General features: G+C 45.2%; 1 protein-coding gene across 1 annotated transcript; it reads left to right on the forward strand.

Annotated features, from left to right (window-relative positions):
• Positions 1–876: 876 nt before the first annotated feature.
• clul1 (clusterin-like 1 (retinal)) lies at positions 877–19,392 on the forward strand (the record flags this gene model as incomplete). Its single annotated transcript, XM_080503629.1, has 8 exons — positions 877–979; positions 1,250–1,398; positions 1,477–1,647; positions 10,737–11,175; positions 12,002–12,124; positions 12,199–12,413; positions 19,083–19,255; positions 19,377–19,392. The coding sequence occupies 8 exons, from the start codon at positions 877–879 to the stop codon at positions 19,390–19,392; spliced, it is 1,389 nt and encodes a 462-aa protein (XP_080359755.1).
• Positions 19,393–19,705: the final 313 nt, after the last annotated feature.

Below are 19,705 nucleotides of genomic sequence, written 5' to 3' on the forward strand. Positions count from 1 at the left end.
CCTCTTTATTTAGAGTAAATCCTGACGTATGTAACTCCACTGTGTAGAAGTCAAACAGCTCTGAATTAATGGATGGATGGGGACGAAAACTGAAGAAAACTCACAAAATTCTGCCAACATGATGGTTTTGTGATTTCCAGATTGGGCAGAGGATCTGCACATAAACACAGGTTTTAGATGTCATGATACAAGGAGATGAAAGAGAGAACTTGCCAGCTCACGGAGATCATCAGCATCAGTCAACAAACATTTTAGAAAGCAATTTCAGATCTCAACAATCAGAGCATTTTGGGGCGCTGCTAAGAAGAGGTCACCTGAACCAAAAGGTCCACACTGATCTCCATGTGAGAAAAAAACCTATTTTACGAGACAAGTTTTTCACATCCAATATTGATTTTGTTTTGTTTTTTTCAAATAAAGATAATTGAAATGTGTTTAATCCAACAGATGCTATTTCTTACAGATATTACATAAAGACCTCAAGCAGCACCTGACAGAGCAGACCAGACATTAGACCCCAAATAACCCCACATTTTCAACATATGGCACTGGAAGAGTTTTTTTGGGGGGTGTTACATTGAAACTTATAACAACAACAATGCAATAAATCTCACAAACCCATGTGATTAATCATAATTACACATTTTAAATGCTGTTCTGGTCTGCATTGTTGAAGTTAGTAAATTGATTCTTCTTTTGTGTAATCACAATAAACTTTACTGTTTCAGAAATGTGCTTTTAAAGTTTGTATTAGAGACAGTGAAATGAAATGCCGTTATTGATCTGGTGATCAGTGTTTGTGTTCTACTTTATATCAGTCATCCTTGTGTCCTTCTTTCACTCAGTCTGTCTGTCGCACATCAACCGGGAGCCATCATGAAGCTTTTGCTGGGTTTGACTCTTCTGCTGGTGACTCTGGATGTTCTCCACTCAGTTCCTGCAGATCCACCAGGAAGTGTATCAAAGGACACTTTAAAAAGTGAGTCTGGTTCTTCTACCTATCCATTATATAACCAACACAGAGAGAGAAGACAGTTTCACCTCCAGGAAAACAAGAATTACACACAGGCACATGAAAAATGTGCAAAGTCCACAGAGAAAGGCCAAACGAGAATTTAAACTCACAATCTTATGCTAACAACCAAGACACCATTCCTCACATTTTATAGATTACTTCAGGTCATTTTGAACTATAAATCTATTTAATCTACCTTGATGACGAACTTTAAATATTTGTTGTTCTTCTCAGAGTTGTCGGTGGATGGGGAGAAGCTGGTGGATGAGGAGGTGACAAGAGCGTTGTACGGGGTGAAGCAGATGAAGGAAGTGATGTGGAAGAACGAGCAGAAGCATGAACACCTCATGAAGTCTCTGAGACACAGCAGTGACAAGAAGAAGGTCCACCATCACAAAGGAAACACCAAAATGCTTTGAGAGAGCGGTAGGTCGTGACAGGAGTGTCCTCTGTTTCAGTAGGGGGCAGCACAGCTGGCCAAGGACGTGGCGGAGAAGCTCGAAGAGGCAGAGGAAGCCTGCAAACACTCCCTGCAGTCTGAGTGGGACCAGTGCAGACCCTGTCTGGAGGATGCATGTAAAAACTTCTACACCTCCACCTGCCGCAGGGGCTTTGCTGCTTTCCACACAAAGGTAAGAAAGCCTGCAGCGGGGTCTCACTGCGACCGGAGATCCTCATTCAGCCAGAGGTGGTGGTCTTGGTCATGGTGGTCGGGGTGGTCATGGTGGTTGTGGTAGTCATGGTGGTTGTGGTGGTTGTGGCGGTCATGGTAGTCATGGTGGTCGTGGTGGTTGTGGTGGTTGTGGTGGTCATGGTAGTCATGGTGGTCGTGGTGGTTGTGGTGGTTGTGGTGGTCATGGTAGTCATGGTGGTCGTGGTGGTTGTGGTGGTCATGGTGGTTGTGGTGGTTGTGGTGGTCATGGTAGTCATGGTGGTCGTGGTGGTTGTGGTGGTCATGGTGGTCATGGTGGTCATGGTGGTTGTGGTGGTCATGGTGGACATGGTGGTTGTGGTGGTCATGGTGGTTGTGGTGGTTGTGGTGGTTATGGTGGTTGTGGTGGTCTTGGTGGTCGTGGTGGTCATGGTGGTTGTGGTGGTTGTGGTGGTCATGGTGGTCTTGGTGGTCGTGGTGGTCGTGGTGGTCATGGTGGACATGGTGGTCATGGTGGTCATGGTGGTTGTGGTGGTCATGGTGGTCGTGGTGGTTGTGGTGGTCATGGTAGTCATGGTGGTCGTGGTGGTTGTGGTGGTCGTGGTGGTTGTGTTGGTCATGGTGGACATGGTGGTTGTGGTGGTCTTGGTGGTCATGGTGGACATGGTGGTCATGGTGGTCATGGTGGTTGTGGTGGTCATGGTGGTCGTGGTGGTTGTGGTGGTCATGGTGGTTGTGGTGGTCATGGTGGTCATGGTGGTTGTGGTGGTTGTGGTGGTCATGGTGGTCATGGTGGTTGTGGTGGTCATAGTGGTTGTGGTGGTCGTGGTGGTCATGGTGGTTGTGGTGGTCGTGGTGGTCATGGTGGTTGTGGTGGTTGTGGTGGTCATGGTGGTCGTGGTGGTCATGGTGGTTGTGGTGGTCGTGGTGGTTGTGGTGGTTGTGGTGGTCATGGTGGTCGTGGTGGTTGTGGTGGTCATGGTGGTTGTGGTGGTCGTGGTGGTTGTGGTGATCGTGGTGGTCATGGTGGTTGTGTTGGTCGTGGTGGTCATGGTGGTTGTGGTGGTCGTGGTGGTCTTGGTGGTTGTGGTGGTTGTGGTGGTCATGGTCACGGTCACGGTTTCTCAGACAAGGAAAATGTAGCGACCACATGGACTGCACCACTGCTCCCTCACCGGCAGGAGCATCCGAGAGGTTTTTCGCAGCAGGATGTAAGAATGTAAGAGGCTTAGTGTCTGGGCAGAAACTTAAGATAGCATGAAAGTTATCTTAGAAATAACCCAGTGACGTCACACCATTCCTGAAAGAGCACGCTGCCACGCCTCTGGTGGTTTCCTCAGGGCATTGCACTGTCCCTTGCACTCCACCACGCCCGGTGGACACTCTGAATCATTGCTCTGTCCCTTTGCATGCTGCTACACACACACACACACACACACATACACACACACACACACACACACACACACACACACACACACACACACACACACACACACACACACACACACACACACACACACACACACACACACACACACACACACACACACACACAGATCCCATATACAGAGAACCCATAGTTTCATAGTTGTGGTGGTCCATGTCTGTGTATGTATTGCACACTGCACAGTCCATAGTTGAGGTCATTAACCTCAGCCATTTGTTTTTCCTTCCTTGGAACATATTTGTCTTAGAGGGTCTAAGTCATATTTGTGTCTAAGCAAATCATATTTACTGTAAACAAGTTAAAATATACAGATTCGTGTGCAGCACAAATTAAATTTTGACCTTCAGTAAAAATTTCGGTTATTTTTCAAACTTTAAATTCTGGTGCTTTAATCAATTTTAATAAAAGTCGTCTATCAATATGATAAGAAAAAAATTGTTTTAGGCCAAAAGTGTAGTTATCACAGGCTTGAATTTGTTTCTACTTACTCCTATCTTATTTAAAACAAAAAACAAAAAACCTCCATCTCAGTGGAGATTATGACCAAAATTCAGTTCACCTCCACACCCTGGAGGTGAAGCTAGGTACCTGCGTGCCTCACTGTGCTTTATTGTAGGATCGAACGAATAGAACAAATATTTCTACAAAGGCTATCATGGCAATATGCTGAGGAACAGAAACGGGCAGCGTCATGTGACCCAGTTAGTGTTGGATCACAGTGAGACATGAGGCACAGCTCTCCACTGCCTCTCCCAGGGTTTCTGCCCTGGATTTGATAGCAAAATCCTCAAACTCTGCGATTTTGACTTAATAAAATGCCAAAAATGTTTAGAGCCATACTGAAAATGCATCTTTTACATTGGAAAATATTAATATTTATTTTAAGTACATTTTTCTATTTTTCTTTTTTAATGATGGCAGGTGAGGCACTGCCTAACCTGACATCATTAAAAATGCAGTATGCAGTAGTACCATGTAGTCGTGGAGCTGGTGAACCTGGCCCCTCACCCCTCGCAAAAACTTGTGAAAATAGTCCCAAACGTTTGTGCTGGTTTGTGCTGAAAGAGTTATTGGTAAGCACTAATGATTGAGACCATTTTTGTTCAGTTGGGACAAAGAGGAAGGTGAAGTAAAACCGGCTGCAAGAGGCTCCAATCTGGTCCCAAGCAAGGAGGTTTTACGATTTTAAATGAAGAGGAGGAGGAAGAGCAGAATGGGGAGCAGAGGAGCAACCTAGCAGTAGGAGGAGCAGGACAGAGGAGGGGGATGAGGAGGATGAAGAGGAGCAGGGGGAGGAGAAGAGAGCAGGAGGAGGAAGAGGAGGAGAACAGAGTGGGAAGAGGAGGAAGGAGACGGATAGAGCAGGAAGGGGAGGAAGAGGAGGAGGAAAACAGAGCAGGAGGAGGAGCAGAAGGGGGAGCAGATGTGCAGTCAAACATGAGGAGGAGCAGGACAGAGGAGGAGCAGAAAGGGGAGCAGAGGAGCAGCCTAACAGGAGGAGAACAAGGACAGACGAGTAGGAGGAGCAGTAGGAGGAGCAGCAGGAGGAGCAGCAGGAGGAGCGGAGGAGCAGCCAAGCAGGAGGAGGAGGAGGGGGAAGAGAAGAGAGCAGCAGGAGGGGGAGGAGGAGGAGGGGGAGCAGGACAGGGAGGAGGATGAGCAGGAGGGGCAGATGAGGAGGGGGAGGAGCATCAGCAGCAGGAGGAGGAGGAGGAGGTGTGATGTCATTCTTTAGCATGAAGCGCTCTACCCTCACTCACACACACATTGCACAGACACCGCATGAACACACAAACAGACATGTTAGCATTGCTCGGTAGCATGCTTTTTAATGCTCATGATAGGCTAGTTAGCTTCGCAGATTAGCATGTGAGATAAGACCAGATTCCAGGTAAGGGACACCTGGGAAGTAACCTGAGTGATTTTCAGGTAGATAACGTTTAAAGGAGCCGGAGGCCGTGATTGGGCCAGAAGCCGTGATTGGGCCGACCCCGACGGGCCGGGGGGTGAGATCCCAGCCAACACTGCTTGCAGCTTTAATTAGAGAAGAGAACAGGAGGTGGAGAAGAGAGGAGGAAGAGGAGGAGAACAGAGCGTTCCAGGATGACCAGGACAGGAGGCAGACAGCTCACAAAAATATAAAGGTTTATTACAATAAAAGAAGTTAAAAATCCAAACAGTAAAAGGGGAACAATAGATGGGCTAGGGCTACACAGCAGCCGGCCAACGGGTACAAAATGTGCAAAAGTGCAAATGCACATTCTGTTAAAATAGACTGTAATAGGGAGACTGTGGAACAAAACAACAATGGGACCCAACACACCAGACCATTGCATATGTTAAAAATCACCAATGATAAAATAACACAAAGGATCACTAAATAAAAAGTCCACAACTCCCAGGCAGCTATGTCTCAGACTGCACAATGCCCATTATGCATTGCGCCGAGCTTGTTATAATCAAGCCCTGAAGGAAATCAAAACAAGAATATAGGTAAACATAAAAAGGCCCAATAAAATTAATTCATGGGGTGGCAAAAAACAGTGACAGTCATTGCACATGCAGACAGTCCTATAAAACAAACAGGTGTTAAAGGAGTCATTTGACACAACTTTTCAACACTTTCACATAGTTCCTATTGGTCCAAAAGCATTGTATTCAAAGTTTTTTCCCCCGAATGTAGCGTTTCCTTGATGCCAGTTGAATAATCGATAATTCGAGCCGCATTCAAAATCTGCTGGGTTTCGTGGTGCTGGACTGGCTCTGCCCCACATGCCCATTTTGGGACAAGGAGGAAGTGCTTCCTCTCCTTATGCCATGTGCTATTGTTTACATTCTATCTGTCACTAAGTTATGAAGAAACACCAATCAAACAAACCAATATGAACCAGAATGTGACCCAGAAGCTCCTGAAGAGGTTCAGACTGCTGCTGCAGCAGGATGTTTCAGAATGGATAGTAAAACATATTGTGTGTCTGAATATGTTCATCAGTGGCACTGAATATTTTCTTTACTAATAAATGTGCTGTTTTAACAGTAAATAAATTACTATTCAGACCAGCCTGAGTGACTATGTACAACTATGTACATGCCACACTAAGATCAGATAATTATCCTCAACTAATAATCATAATTAGAAGTACACAAGGCTGCATTTAAACGTCACAGTTAAATAAACAGTCTTTTTGATCAATGTAACTGCACTGTTAAATGACTTACAGTCTGCACTGCAGTGCACCCTGGGCAAATGGCTGGAGAGATTCACTTGTCAAACTTGTGTACCTGTTGCCTCTGTCGGTCATTCCGGTTTGTTTCCTCTCTACCTGTGGAGAGTCCCCAGGGTCCTAACACCATCCCTGTTACACTTAGACTGATGTCTGGTCATGAGGTCCTGACTGCCCCATTGTATTGTTAATTAATGAATAGGAAATTGTTTTAATTATGGACCAGGACCCTTTCTTTGACTTGTAACAGAGTTTTAAAACATGTTTTGACATAATATTGAAAATCGCAAAGCTGTAATAGTTTTGAGTAGTTCTGGATCGTGGCTTGTTCTCTAAGAGGCATCCATTTTGGTCAGCTGGTCGTCTATTTCATTCAGCCTCATTTTAGGTTTTCTCTTTTCTGCTACATTGTATGACATTGTAGGGATTTCTTACCTCACAAGGATCACTCGGTACCATTTATGTTGTGGTTGACTATCGATAATGATTAATAATGATCAAAGATATTTATTAATAATGTTATTGAAATTTAATCTGACCTGTATCAGAACCTCGGAGCTCCACCTGTCTAAACAGGAAATGATAGCCAATTCAGTTCTATCAGTCTCATAAGATATACTAAACATTTAATCAGGAATTTGAATTAAGAGTTAAATTGATTACAATTACCAGAATTAACAGTAAAGCTTGAAGGATTTTGGAGTTCTTGACACAGAAGAGTCGACATTTCATTCACCTTTGTGCTCATTAATAAAACAGCAAGTATGATCCCAAACATTATATATATTTACAATGAAAACAAGTAAAACACAGATTCTAACGACCTATATACAGCTTGGTGTGTGTGTGTGTGTGTGTGTCTGTGTGTGTGTGTGTGTGTGTGGAGAGAAAGAGAGAGAGGTGGCAGGAGTGTGTGTGATGTGTGATGAACTACAAAACAAGATGGCGGATCACAAGAAACTACATTCAGATGGAGGTTATCAGAGAGCAGGAAGTCTGTCCTGGGTCTCCACCATGTGCTGGAGAACAATGGAACATGGAAGCTAGTCTTTAGCGTCTGCTGCCTGTGTGTCTCTGCTAAAGGACCATTTCTAGAATGACTTGATGTGAATGCGATTTGTCTTGTAAAATGTCAGGAGTCGTCAGATGGTGTTCAGTTACTGTGTGATGTTGTCTTTGATGTGATATGTGTAGGATTGTGAGTTAACTAGTTAGTAAAGCAAAGATTAGCATGCAGACCCTGTGTCTGTGGCAGAGCTAACGTTGGTTTACAGGTTGATATCTGCTCCTAATATAATTATCTATAGAACTCAATCACTGTAACAGAATCAACACATCTTCATAAAGTTAAACAGTTCTATCATAGCATCAGGTTTAACTAATCTCAGGTAAAGCCCAGTTGTTACCACTTCCTTGGTGTCTTTGAAGAAAGAGTTCAGTTTCTTTACAGCTCCTGGTTGTTCCTTTTGTCCAGACTGAGGAGCTGGTCGCTCAGGTCTGTGATGGTTTTCCTGCTTGTTGAGGAAAACACAAAGAAGTTCTGTGAGGTGTCAATTCCCCAGTCACGTCATGGAGAAACTAGTTGGTTTTCCCTGGTTGATGGGAGATCAGACTCTGGGTGCTGGTCTCTGGATCAGGGGAAGGTCTGACCCTCGTGGTCGGGTCAGCAGAGGAGTTGAGGAGTGAAGGCCCTGGTTGCAGAACTCTTGTATTGTATGCTAACGCTGGGTGAGTTGTCTCCAGCAATCCACCTTCTCAGTCGAAGATCAGGAGCAAAAACCTTTTTGAGAGAATCTCTCCAAATCTTTTGGTGAAGTTTGGGGATTCGAAGGTGTGAAATCCTGAGAACCTCAATCAATCAGTGAATGGCTGAGTGCATGGAGGAAGTGTCTTTTGAACAGAAAGCGGGGCAGGATTTGCATGGGTCTGCAGTGGCAAAAGTCCCCCCCGATGTGAATGATGCTCAATCACATTCCTGAGTCAGAGGTCATGTGATGATAGTTGTATCATAACAAATGAAAACTGTCTTTCTCTAGAAATGAATAACCTTTCTGTGGTCTTGTGAGATCCCAACAACATTATATGTCCCCTTCACACTGCCTTCATTGCCTCCCAGAGAACAGAATCATCTACATCTCCCATGTCATTGGTGCTCAGGTATGCTTCAATTTCTCCTGAGAGATTTGAGAAAAAAAATTTATTTTTCAGCATATCGTTGCTTAGGTGCCACTTGTATTCCCGTCTTGTATAATTTAAATTGAGATTCAAAACACAGGGTCATGATCTCATAAAAGTATATTGTTATAGGCACAGCTTGACACTGATGCCAACAACCGAGAATCCAACAGACAATAATCTATCCTGGAGTAGGACTTGTACTGCAGAAAAACAGGAATAATATCTTTTGGTTGGATAAAGAAGCCTTTAGATCAACTAAATTGTGGGATTGCATTAATTTCTAAAAAAGATTCTGAAAAAAGATGAGATCATCAAAATTGGCCAGTATCACTGGTATAGAATCTAGCATCTCACTGACTATTATATATCTTCCTCTTTCATCTGAGACTGTTTTGGTGTGTATAAATGGTAAGTTCTTTCTTATTATGATATACTATACTTTTTGATTTTGTGATCAAATGTGAGTGATATATTTGAGAATGTGGGTTTCCTGAAAAAAGAAATATCAGCCTTTAGTTAATGAGATGCGCAATATTTTTCCTCTTTTAAGGGGGCCATTTATCCCTCTTACATTCCAGCTGACAAGGTTAACCTCACCCCCTGTGTGGATCAGATGACATACACCTGTACACCTGAAAATATTCTGCTGCTGCATCACTGTGATAATACCTTTAAAATATTATACCAAACAAACAAATATGCATTAACAACCCCCCCCAAAATGAGGAAAACCCTCCCCATTTCTAACCTGAAAAGAACAAAAACAGGAGTGTCGTCTCCATACCCCCAGGTTAAAGCTCAATCTAGTCCCTGCAGTCCTCTGGAGAACAGACTAGCAGCATAACTGTCCATCGAGCTAACAAGGGAGTCACTCAACCAACACAAAATAGTTTGTAACACAATATTTGTTTACTCCCACACCTACTTCTTGGAATATTAACTGAACCATTATTACCCCACATTCACAAATATTATAAATACATACACACATATACATATATTGTGTCCATAACTGTCCATGGTCTTATTCAGTTCCCATGTGCCAATCTGATACCTATTGTGTCAGGAAGTTCTCAGCCTCCACAGGAGTGTTGAAGGTAGCAGTGTTGTTTCTTCACAGTGACCATGAAACTCACAGGATGCCAGAATTCATGTCAAACCCCCTTGGCTCTGCACCTCTCTTTAATAACCTGGAAAGCCTGGTGTTTCTTCATTATGGCTTGAGATCAGGGAAGATGAACACCAGGCATCCCTCGTATTGCAGAGGACCTTTCTCCCACGCAAGCCACAGAACCTACTCCTCCTCCTGGAAATAGTGTAGTCTGATGATGATGGCTCTTGGGAGCCCGTCTTGAGCCAGGTCGAGGTTCCGGTGGGATCAGTCTACCTCGATAGGCTTGTCAAAGTTTTCTTCTCCCAGCAGTTTGGGCAGCAACCTAGTAACGAACTCTATCGGCCTGCCGTTCTGTACTTTCTCCTGTATCCTGACGATGTGGATATTCTGCCGGCCTGAACACCCTTCCAGGTCGTCCAACTTGTTGCTGAGTGCATTTGTCTACTAAGCTTCTCCATTTCCTCAATTTGCTTTTCATGCCATTCGGCTGTGGCTTCAGTTGAAGATACACGGTCACTAACCTCGGATAATGACACTTTGAAGCTGGAAATTGTGCCATTCAGCTCAGTGAGCCTCATGTCAACCGTGCTGGTTAGCCTGGTGGCAGGTCCCAACATGTGTGTAGCACTAGCATTAGCGTTTGCTCTCGCAGTGCTGTCCACTAGCTTTGTGGAGTTGCTAAGACCTTCATCTCTGGCCATGCCTCCTTCCTTTTGTCCACCTTTAAGGCTTCATCATGTTGCTTGCAGCTTTGGTGTTCACTTAACATACGTTGAGTGGGGTTTAAATAATCATTTAGGGTGAGGTTGCGATGAAGTTGAGTTGCAGCTCCAAAAAACACGTCTACTCTAATACGTCTACTTCCTCCTTCATCAGCAGCTTCTTTCATATACATTTTTTGTTTGTTTTTTAAAATCTGTTTGAAAACTGATCCTGTAGTGGACCCTCTGGTGATTGGACCTGCTGGTGGCTCGTGGGCTGCATGTTTGACACCCTGGGGAAATTACTCCTCTTTGGTTATTCGACTCAGATTGATTTTGTTCCTTTGAAACCTGAGCAGGACACCAGCAGGCTCCAGATAAACATCTGCTCTGGGTTTGTAGGTGGGAGCTTTCTTCCAGAGGATCTCTCAGCGTTTCAGTCCCCGTCAGCTCGCTGTGGAGTCCAGAGACGTCCTGGTGAATCAGGGGCCTGACAACACAGACGAAGATGTGGAGCACATCAAGGACTTATTCAACCGCCTGGTGAGGAAAGTGGGTACGCTGGTGAACGGCAGTGTTGGCCTGGTGTCCAGGATGAGCAGCAAATTGGACGAGGCCCTGCAGAGAGCCTTCCTGAACCAGACTGAAGCCCTGGCAGCAGAGCCCACCTCAGACCCCTTCTACCCCACCCGGGACTCAGGCTTTATGCAGGGCGTGGGCCTGGAGGAGGTGCTGGAGTCCTTCTTTGACTTTGGGAAGAGTGTGGTAGAGGAGTTCGGAGCTGTGGTGACCCAGGCGTTTGATGGCCTGCAGCAGACGGTGGAGCAGCAGAAGAAGAAAGGTTAGAAAAGAGGCTGCTTTGTTCTTATGAAGGATACACAAAGGAAAATCAAACCTCAAATATCTTGTTTTCATATTAAATCATGTATTTCATGAAATGGATCTCCAGTCCCAGAGAAGAATGAAGTAAATCTTGAATTAATAATTTTCTCACACTGCATTTGCTGATTTCTGCATCATGTTCAAACCAGAACTCTATGAAATTCTGTCATATTCGCTACCTTGTCTGAGAATATTTACTAGTTTCTTAGAGAGTAATTATTTAATTCAAATTCAAGCAAATATAAAACCACCTGCCCAAATGTCCCATGACATTTTTTTTATTAATAATGCCCAATATAACCTGAATAATGAATCATCTGATCGTAGAGAAACCTTTCTGAGGTGAGGTTTGCAGTAAATGATTTTGCCCTTTTTAAAAAATATATTTAATGTAATACCTGTAATACCAGTCAAATTTACTTGATGCATAGACAGATACGTTTTCAGTAATTTTCTTCTCAAATTCTGTTTTTATTTCTTGTATTTGGGCTACGCTTTTGTTGCAATGTTCAGTGTATGAGATAAAGTCCACTGTGGACTGTAATGGTTCAATGTCATGTGCAGTTTGATCTCGTTTTATCAGACTGTTTTTGAATTCTAGATAGATACTGTAGATCGATCGATAGATAGATCGACAGATAGATCGATAGATCGATAGATAGATAGATAGATAGATAGATAGATAGATAGATAGATAGATAGATAGATAGATAGATAGATAGATAGATAGATAGATAATGATAATTCATGTTAACCAATGGAAGGGGTTCCTGTGTTTGTTGCAGAGAAGGAGAGTGTTCCTCGGTTCCTGCAGAACAGGAAGCTGTGCAGGAGCCTTCGTAAGCAGACTGCAGAGTGCTGGCGGCTGCAGACGCAGTGCGAGGCCTGTCAGGGAGCTCTGCTCACAGGTGAAGCTCCTCCATCCTCATGGACCTGTTGTGGGCTTCCTCCCACCAATGCAGCTTCTGTTTCTCCTCCGCAGAGTGCCCCAGCGTCCGGGAGCTGCACGTGGAGCTGGAGGAGGTTTCACAGCTGCTGGAGGTTTCCAAGGATCAGTACCAGGATGTTCTGTCCATCGTTCAGCGGCACACCGAGGACACGGTCAGCTGGCTGAGCGATATGTTGTCTGAGCTGAGCTGGGTGGGTCAGGCTGTGGGCAACAGCAGTGCTCCGCAGAACATCTTCACAGTCTCCAAGGTGAGGAGAACAAGTTTTCCTCCTCAGACACTCAAACACAGCTCACTACATCCAACAGCAGCCACAGCAGAGCTCTACAACCTTCACAACCAGTGATACCGGTAACGCTTTATCTCTCATATGACCCCTTTCTTTCAGTGACGAGTAATCTAACGTGTTACTATTTCCAAACCAGTATTCGCATTAAAGTTACTTGTCCAAGTCACTGTGCGTTACTATGGTAGCGTGTCACAGCGAGAGTTTCTTCTCTGTAAAGCTGCTTTATTATTAAACCAAACCAGCCGCTCTTCCATTCTCCTCCAAACCGAGACAGACCCAGGCAGAGCATGCAGACACTGCATGGCGTGATGGTTTGGTGGGGCACGTGTGGGAAGGTTTGGTTTGGCGTGCCAGCCAGGTGTCTCTCTTGACATGTAAGATGTTTAGTCAGTTAGGTCGTTTGTTTATGATAATTTACACAACCCATCAATTTGTTTTTCCACCCCACATCAAACATACACAAGGTAATACACAAATTAAATGTACACCCTTCTAATGTGAAATGTCTCAAACAAAGCAAACACTGATTTCAAAATTAAATTTCTTTTTCTGTTTCTTTTAAACATAAATTGTCCCAATAAAAAAAAATGCAGAAATAAGGCAGTTTGGTTCATTAATCAAGAAAAAGAAAATTCTTCAGAAAAAGAAATAATTCGGGGAGCAACTCAAAGTTCATCAGCAACCCAAAGAAAATTGTTCCCAGAACAGAAATGTTTGAGTGGCCGGGATCAATTTGAGTCAGTCAAGTCAGTCTTCGGTGCTTCAAAAAATCCACTCTGGAGGGGAGGGCCTGGATGATAAAGGCGGAGGGAAATCAGGAATAAGGTTGAATCAGGAAGTGTTGTGAGCAGTACGGGAATGAATGTCCTCATTAACTTGTGGTCATGGAAAAAGAAAAGGATGGGCGGGGTTGGGTAGTAACGGATTACTGTTAATGGCGTTACTTAATTAGGATAGGAAAAAAATGTAACTGTAATCCGTTACAGTACATAAAAAAGTGTAATCTCATTATAGGTATATTTGATAAAAACTGGGATTACTGAGCGGAATTACAATAGAAAATCCGATGGAATAAACTAGAAGTGCAGCTGTCACATGTGCTGTCCACTGGCTTTGCGACACTTCCTGAAGCTTTCAGGTGGCCGACTGACGCGTTGCCATGGATACTGCAGCCAGCTGCTCTCATCTTGGCTGCTCCCTGGAGAAATAAACACATTGTCTGGCTGGAAAGTCTAACATCACTTTGTTTTAAAGTCAGATGAGTCTCTTAACCTCTCTGTACAATGCAAATTATGCCTCCCAGCCCTAAGAGTGTTGTGAACGTCCAGGAACTCGACGTCTCACCTGAAGGAACATTGAGGTTGGATAAAACCTGCTCACTTTCACTGAAACAAAAATGGATTCTGTCAACTAGTTTTATTAGCTCATAACCTGCCAATACCAATACTGGTGCTGATGGTAGTAAGCCATTCTCAATACATTTAAAGGATCTCATGTTTTAGGTATTGATTGGGCATGTATACACGTGCCATGACGTTTTATTTTTTTAAGTCTTCTTGTTGACTGAGTAGGAGTTGTTCATTTATTATCAATCAGTGATTTATGCTGCCAGATACAGTCTCTCAAACCTATCAAACATTTATAGTTAGTGCGGAAAACAAACAACAACATTAAAACCAAACAAGATAAGAGAGCGAGAGAGAGAGAGAGAGAGACTTGGGACAAGGGCACTCCACCGACCTGGAGGGGGCAAGACACCTTTTTCCAGTCGAGAACCATGGCCTCGGATTTAGAGGTGCTGATCTTCATCCCAGCTGCTTCACACTCGGCTGCGAACCGTGTCAGTGCACGCTGGAGATCCAGGCTTGATGGGGCCAACAGAACCACATCATCCGCAAATAGCAGAGATGAGATTCTGTGGTCCCCAAACTGGACCCCCTCCGGCCCCCGGCTGTGCCTAGAGATTCTGTCCATATAGGTAATGAACAGAACCGGTGATAAAGGACACCCCTGCCAGAGGCCAACGTGTACTGGGAACAGGTCCGACTTACTGCCGGCAATGTGAACCAGACTCCTGGTCCAGGAATACAAAGACCGAACAGCCCTTAATAAAGGGCCCCGGACTCCATACTCCCGGACCACCCCCCACAGGACGTCCCGAGGGACGCGGGCAAACACCTTCTCCAGATCCACAAAACACATGTGGACTGGTTGGGCGAACTCCCATGAACCCCCAAGCACCTGGTGGAGGGTCTAGAGCTGGTCCAGTGTTCCACGACCAGGAGAACCTGGTGGAGGGTATAGAACTGGTCCAGTGTTCCTCCATCAGGAGCACCTGGTGGAGGGTATAGAGCTGGTCCAGTGTTCCTCCATCAGGAGCACCTGGTGGAGGGTATAGAGCTGGTCCAGTGTTCCTCCATCAGGAGCACCTGGTGGAGGGTATAGAGCTGGTCCAGTGTTCCACGACCAGGAGAACCTGGTGGAGGGTATAGAGCTGGTCCAGTGTTCCACCATCAAGAGAACCTGGTGGAGGGTATAGAGCTGGTCCAGTGTTCCACGACCAGGAGAACCTGGTGGAGGGTATAGAGCTGGTCCAGTGTTCCACCATCAGGAGAACCTGGTGGAGGGTATAGAGCTGGTCCAGTGTTCCACCATCAGGAGAACCAGGTGGAGGGTATAGAGCTGGTCCAGTGTTCCACCATCAAGAGAACCTGGTGGAGGGTATAGAGCTGGTCCAGTGTTCCACGACCAGGAGAACCTGGTGGAGGGTATAGAGCTGGTCCAGTGTTCCTCCATCAGGAGCACCTGGTGGAGGGTATAGAGCTGGTCCAGTGTTCCACAACCAGGATGAAAACCGCATTGTTCCTCTTGGATCCGAGGTTCGACTAACGGCCGGACCCTCCTCTCCAGTACCCTGGAATAGACTTTCCCGGGGAGGCTGAGGAGTGTGATCCCTCTGTAGTTGGAACACACCCTCCGATCCCCCTTCTTAAAGAGAGGCACCACCACCCCGGTCTGCCAGTCCAGAGGTACTGTCCCCGCCCGCCACGCGATGTTGCAGAGACGAGTCAGCCACAACAGTCCCTGCACATCCAGAGACTTAAGGAACTCTGGGCGAATCTCATCCACTCCCGGTGCCTTGCCACCGAGGAGCTTCACAACAACCTCGGTGGCTTCAGCTTGGGAAATGGACGAGTCCACCTCTGAGAACCCAGCCTCTGCTTCCTCAATGGAAGACGTGGTGGTGGGATTGAGGAGGTCCTTGAAGTATTCCTTCCACCGCCCAACAATGTCCCCAGTTGAGGTCAACAGCTCCCCACTTCCACTGTAAACAGTGTTGGTGGAGAACTGCTTCCCCCGCCTGAGGCGCCGGACGGTTTGCCAGAATTTCCTCGAGGCCGACCGAAAGTCCTCCTCCATGGCCTCTCCGAACTCCTCCCAGACCCGAGTTTTTGCCTCCACCACAGCCCAGGCTGCAGCTCGCTTGGCCTGCCAGTACCTGTCGATTGCCTCGGGAGTCCTATGAGCTAACAATGCCCGGTAGGACTCCTTCTTCAGCTTGAAGGCATCCCTTACTTCCGGTTTCCACCACCGGGTTCGGGGATTGCCGCCACGACAGGCGCCAGAGACCCTGCGGCCACAGCTCCGAGCAGCAGCTTCGACAATGGAAGGGGAGAACATGGTCCACTCGGACTCAATGTCTCCAACCTCCCTCGGGATCCATGAGAAGCTCTCCCGGAGGTGGGAGTTGAAAAATGTGCGGACAGAGGGCTCAGTTCTATTTTCTCTGTTAAAAAAAAAAAAGAAAAGAAAAGAAAAAAAAGTCTCTGCAGCCTGTAAAAAAAAAAAGTTATACTTCTTTCTTTGTTTGGTGAGATATCGTTTGATTATTATGAACTGTTTATTTTATTTTGTGCATGTTTGAAATAAACAATGTAATTTATTTTTTTTAAAAGGAGGAGTTCAAGTATCTTGGGGTCTTGTTCACGAGTGGGGGAAAGATGGAGCGTGAGATCGTCAGGCGGATCGGTGCAGCGTCTGCAGTTATGTGGACGTTGTATCGGTCCGTCGTGGTGAAGAAGGAGCTGAGCCAAAAAGCAAAGCTCTCGATTTACCGGTCGATCTTCGTTCCTCCCCTCACCTATGGTCATGAACTATGGGTCATGACTGAAAGAACCAGATCCCGGATACAAGCGGCTGAAATGAGCTTCCTCCGTAGGGTGGCTGGGCGTACCCTTAGAGATAGGGTGAGGAGCTCAGTCACCCTTAGAGATAGGGGGAGGAGCTCAGTCACCCTTAGAGATAGGATGAGGAGCTCAGTCACCCTTAAAGATAGGGTGAGGAGCTCAGTCACCCTTAGAGATAGGGGGAGGAGCTCAGTCACCCTTAGAGATAGGGTGAGGAGCTCAGTCACCCTTAGAGATAGGGTGAGGAGCTCAGTCACCCTTAGAGATAGGGGGAGGAGCTCAGTCACCATAGAGATAGGGTGAGGAGCTCAGTCACCCTTAGAGATAGGGTGAGGAGCTCAGTCACCCTTAGAGATAGGGGGAGGAGCTCAGTCACCATAGAGATAGGGTGAGGAGCTCAGTCACCCTTAGAGATAGGGGGAGGAGCTCAGTCACCCTTAGAGATAGGGGGAGGAGCTCAGCCACCCTTAGAGATAGGGGGAGGAGCTCAGTCACCCTTAGAGATAGGGTGAGGAGCTCAGTCACCCTTAGAGATAGGGGGAGGAGCTCAGTCACCCTTAGAGATAGGGGGAGGAGCTCAGTCACCAGGAGGAGCTCGGAGTAGAGCCGCTGCTCCTCCTCATCCAGAGGAGCAGCTGAGGAGGCTCGGGCACCTATTTCGAATGCCCCCCGGACGCCTCCCCAGGGAGGTGTTCCGGGCATGTCCCTCCGGTAGGAGGCCTCGGGGCAGACCCAGGACACGGCTGCCTCTGTGACCCAGCCCTGGATAAGCGGTGGACAATAGATGGATGAATATTTATTTATTTATCTATTTATTGATATGTTCATAACGTCTTATTGAATTGGCAATGTGGTGGGGCAGCGCCCTCTATTGGCCACCTTACACCACATTGGCCACCACATGACTAATTATTATTATTATTATTATTATTATTATTATTATTATTATTATTATTATTATTATTATTATTATTAATAATAATAATAATAATAATAATAATAAAAAAAATAATAATACATTTTCTTTGTATAGCATTTTTTTAAACACTCAAAGACACTTTTCATCATCATAAAATCAGCAGCATAAAATATATCTAGCAGATGCTCAATATATAGAGCAACTTTCCACTCTGAAATACTGAAAATGTATTACTTCCCATTTAATGGCTTATCCCATGACTCATCTCGGTCATTCTTTGAACTTCTTGAAGTTCATCATCTCCTTGCTTCTTTGGACAGCTTCAAACTTCATGTCTTCTGGTTGTCATGGTGAACTGGATAATGATGAGCCTTGAAGCATCTTTCCTCCCAGAGGATGGACGAGTCTGTCCCAGAGCTCGTCCACAGCCAGAGAAATCAGTCTCGTCAGGATGCCAGTGACAGTTTCTGGTGTTTTTCCCCAAAGGCCTGAGGTCACATCTTCTCTTGTATCGGGCATTTCCCAAACTTTTTTCTAGTAGTGAGTGGTTTTCTGTTGTCAGATCTTCATTTTGTCTCTTTATTTTGCCGATTTCGTCTTGTTTTCTTTCATTGATTGGAAACCTCCGTAAACACGCTGATTAAAGTTGTCTTTCATATAAAGCCATTAAAAGGCTCATCTTATGGCTAAAAAAATCCAAACTTTCATTGACAGTAGTATGTAAGTTTGTGTTTTAGTTGCTGATAACCAAGTACAGGTTCATTATTATAGTTCTGTGGGCTGGAAAATAATATTGGAGCATCTCGTAGCGGAGCGCAATGCAGCCGCACACAGACTGCAGCCTTTGGTCGTAACGCAATTCAAGACATGAAAGTAAAGTTATTTACAATGCTGTTACAAGGAAAAGCATGAAAAAAACCACAATGGAAAACTGCTTCCAAATTATATATCTCACGTAGTCAATAGCACAGAGCCGTAGCGCTCTCGAGAGCTCCCAGATCTGCAATCGTGGATTACATTTTCTTGTTCCTTCCAGTTATTAACTTCAGAGATCAAATGATATCGTTCCCACGTGTTATTTATATTTTTTTCTTTATAACCACTCTGGAGCTCTGTGTTCGTTATAGATTTCTGAAAGCTGGCTTGCGTCTCTTCCACGTTGTCAGTAACGATGTCTCTGTAGATAACTCCGCCCCCACCTGATGATGCGTCTGTCCCTCTGTGGCGCCAGTGTAGCACTGGTTTAGCTCCTGTTTAGCACCGGTTTTGGCAGTGGAAAGACAAAGAACCGGTGCTAAGTCTGGCCCTGGCTCCGAACTAGCCCCTAGTTCTTTCTGGTGGAGAACCCCATTTAAGAACTAAAGTCCAGAATCAAGCTAATGCTTGTTGACTGACAGTTGTTTCTGCTGGGTGAAAATTAAAAGAGCGCGTATGAGTAAATAAACGTTCCAAACAGGTGAAAAATGCCAAGTCAGTCATGTAAAGAACAGTGAGGATGTAAAAGGTGACTCCTTTATCCTGCAGGTGGATGCAGGTCAGGATGAACAGGAATCTGGTCCTGAGACCAAGGTGAAGGTGAACATCTTGAACTCTCCTCCGCTTGTCCTCACGGTGCCCGGCCAGCTGGAGCTGCACCACCCTACCTTCATCCAGCACCTTGTCCAGGAGGCTCTGGACCAGTACAAGGAGATGACCAGGTCTCCCTCTCTCTCTCTCTCTCTCTCTCTCTCACACACACACACGCACGCACACACACACGCACACACACACACATCTTCATGGTGTATATTTGTGAAAAGAGCTTTTGTGTGTTTTCAGGTTGGAGGATGAGTAAATTTGCCGGTGTGTTCTTCGTCTTCAGCACCTTCTTATTGGACAGACCATCGTTGTGTTTGTGTAGCGTCCATGATTACTGAATGTAACAAATACTAAATGCACTTTTTAATTTGCTGATGTAAATAAAATAAAAAAAACTTTGAAGAATGTAGTAGTTGAAAGAAATTAAAGTTAATCTGTAAAGTTACTTTTATTTTATTGCTGAACAAAATCATATTAGTTCCCTTCCCATTTCATCATTCATAATCTCACTTATTCAGCATCAGGAAGTCGCATAACATAGTGTAAATGACTAACCAAAATAAAAATAA

Source organism: Blennius ocellaris (assembly GCF_963422515.1).
Source record: "Blennius ocellaris genome assembly, chromosome: 10".
Lineage (NCBI taxonomy): Eukaryota > Metazoa > Chordata > Actinopteri > Blenniiformes > Blenniidae > Blennius > Blennius ocellaris.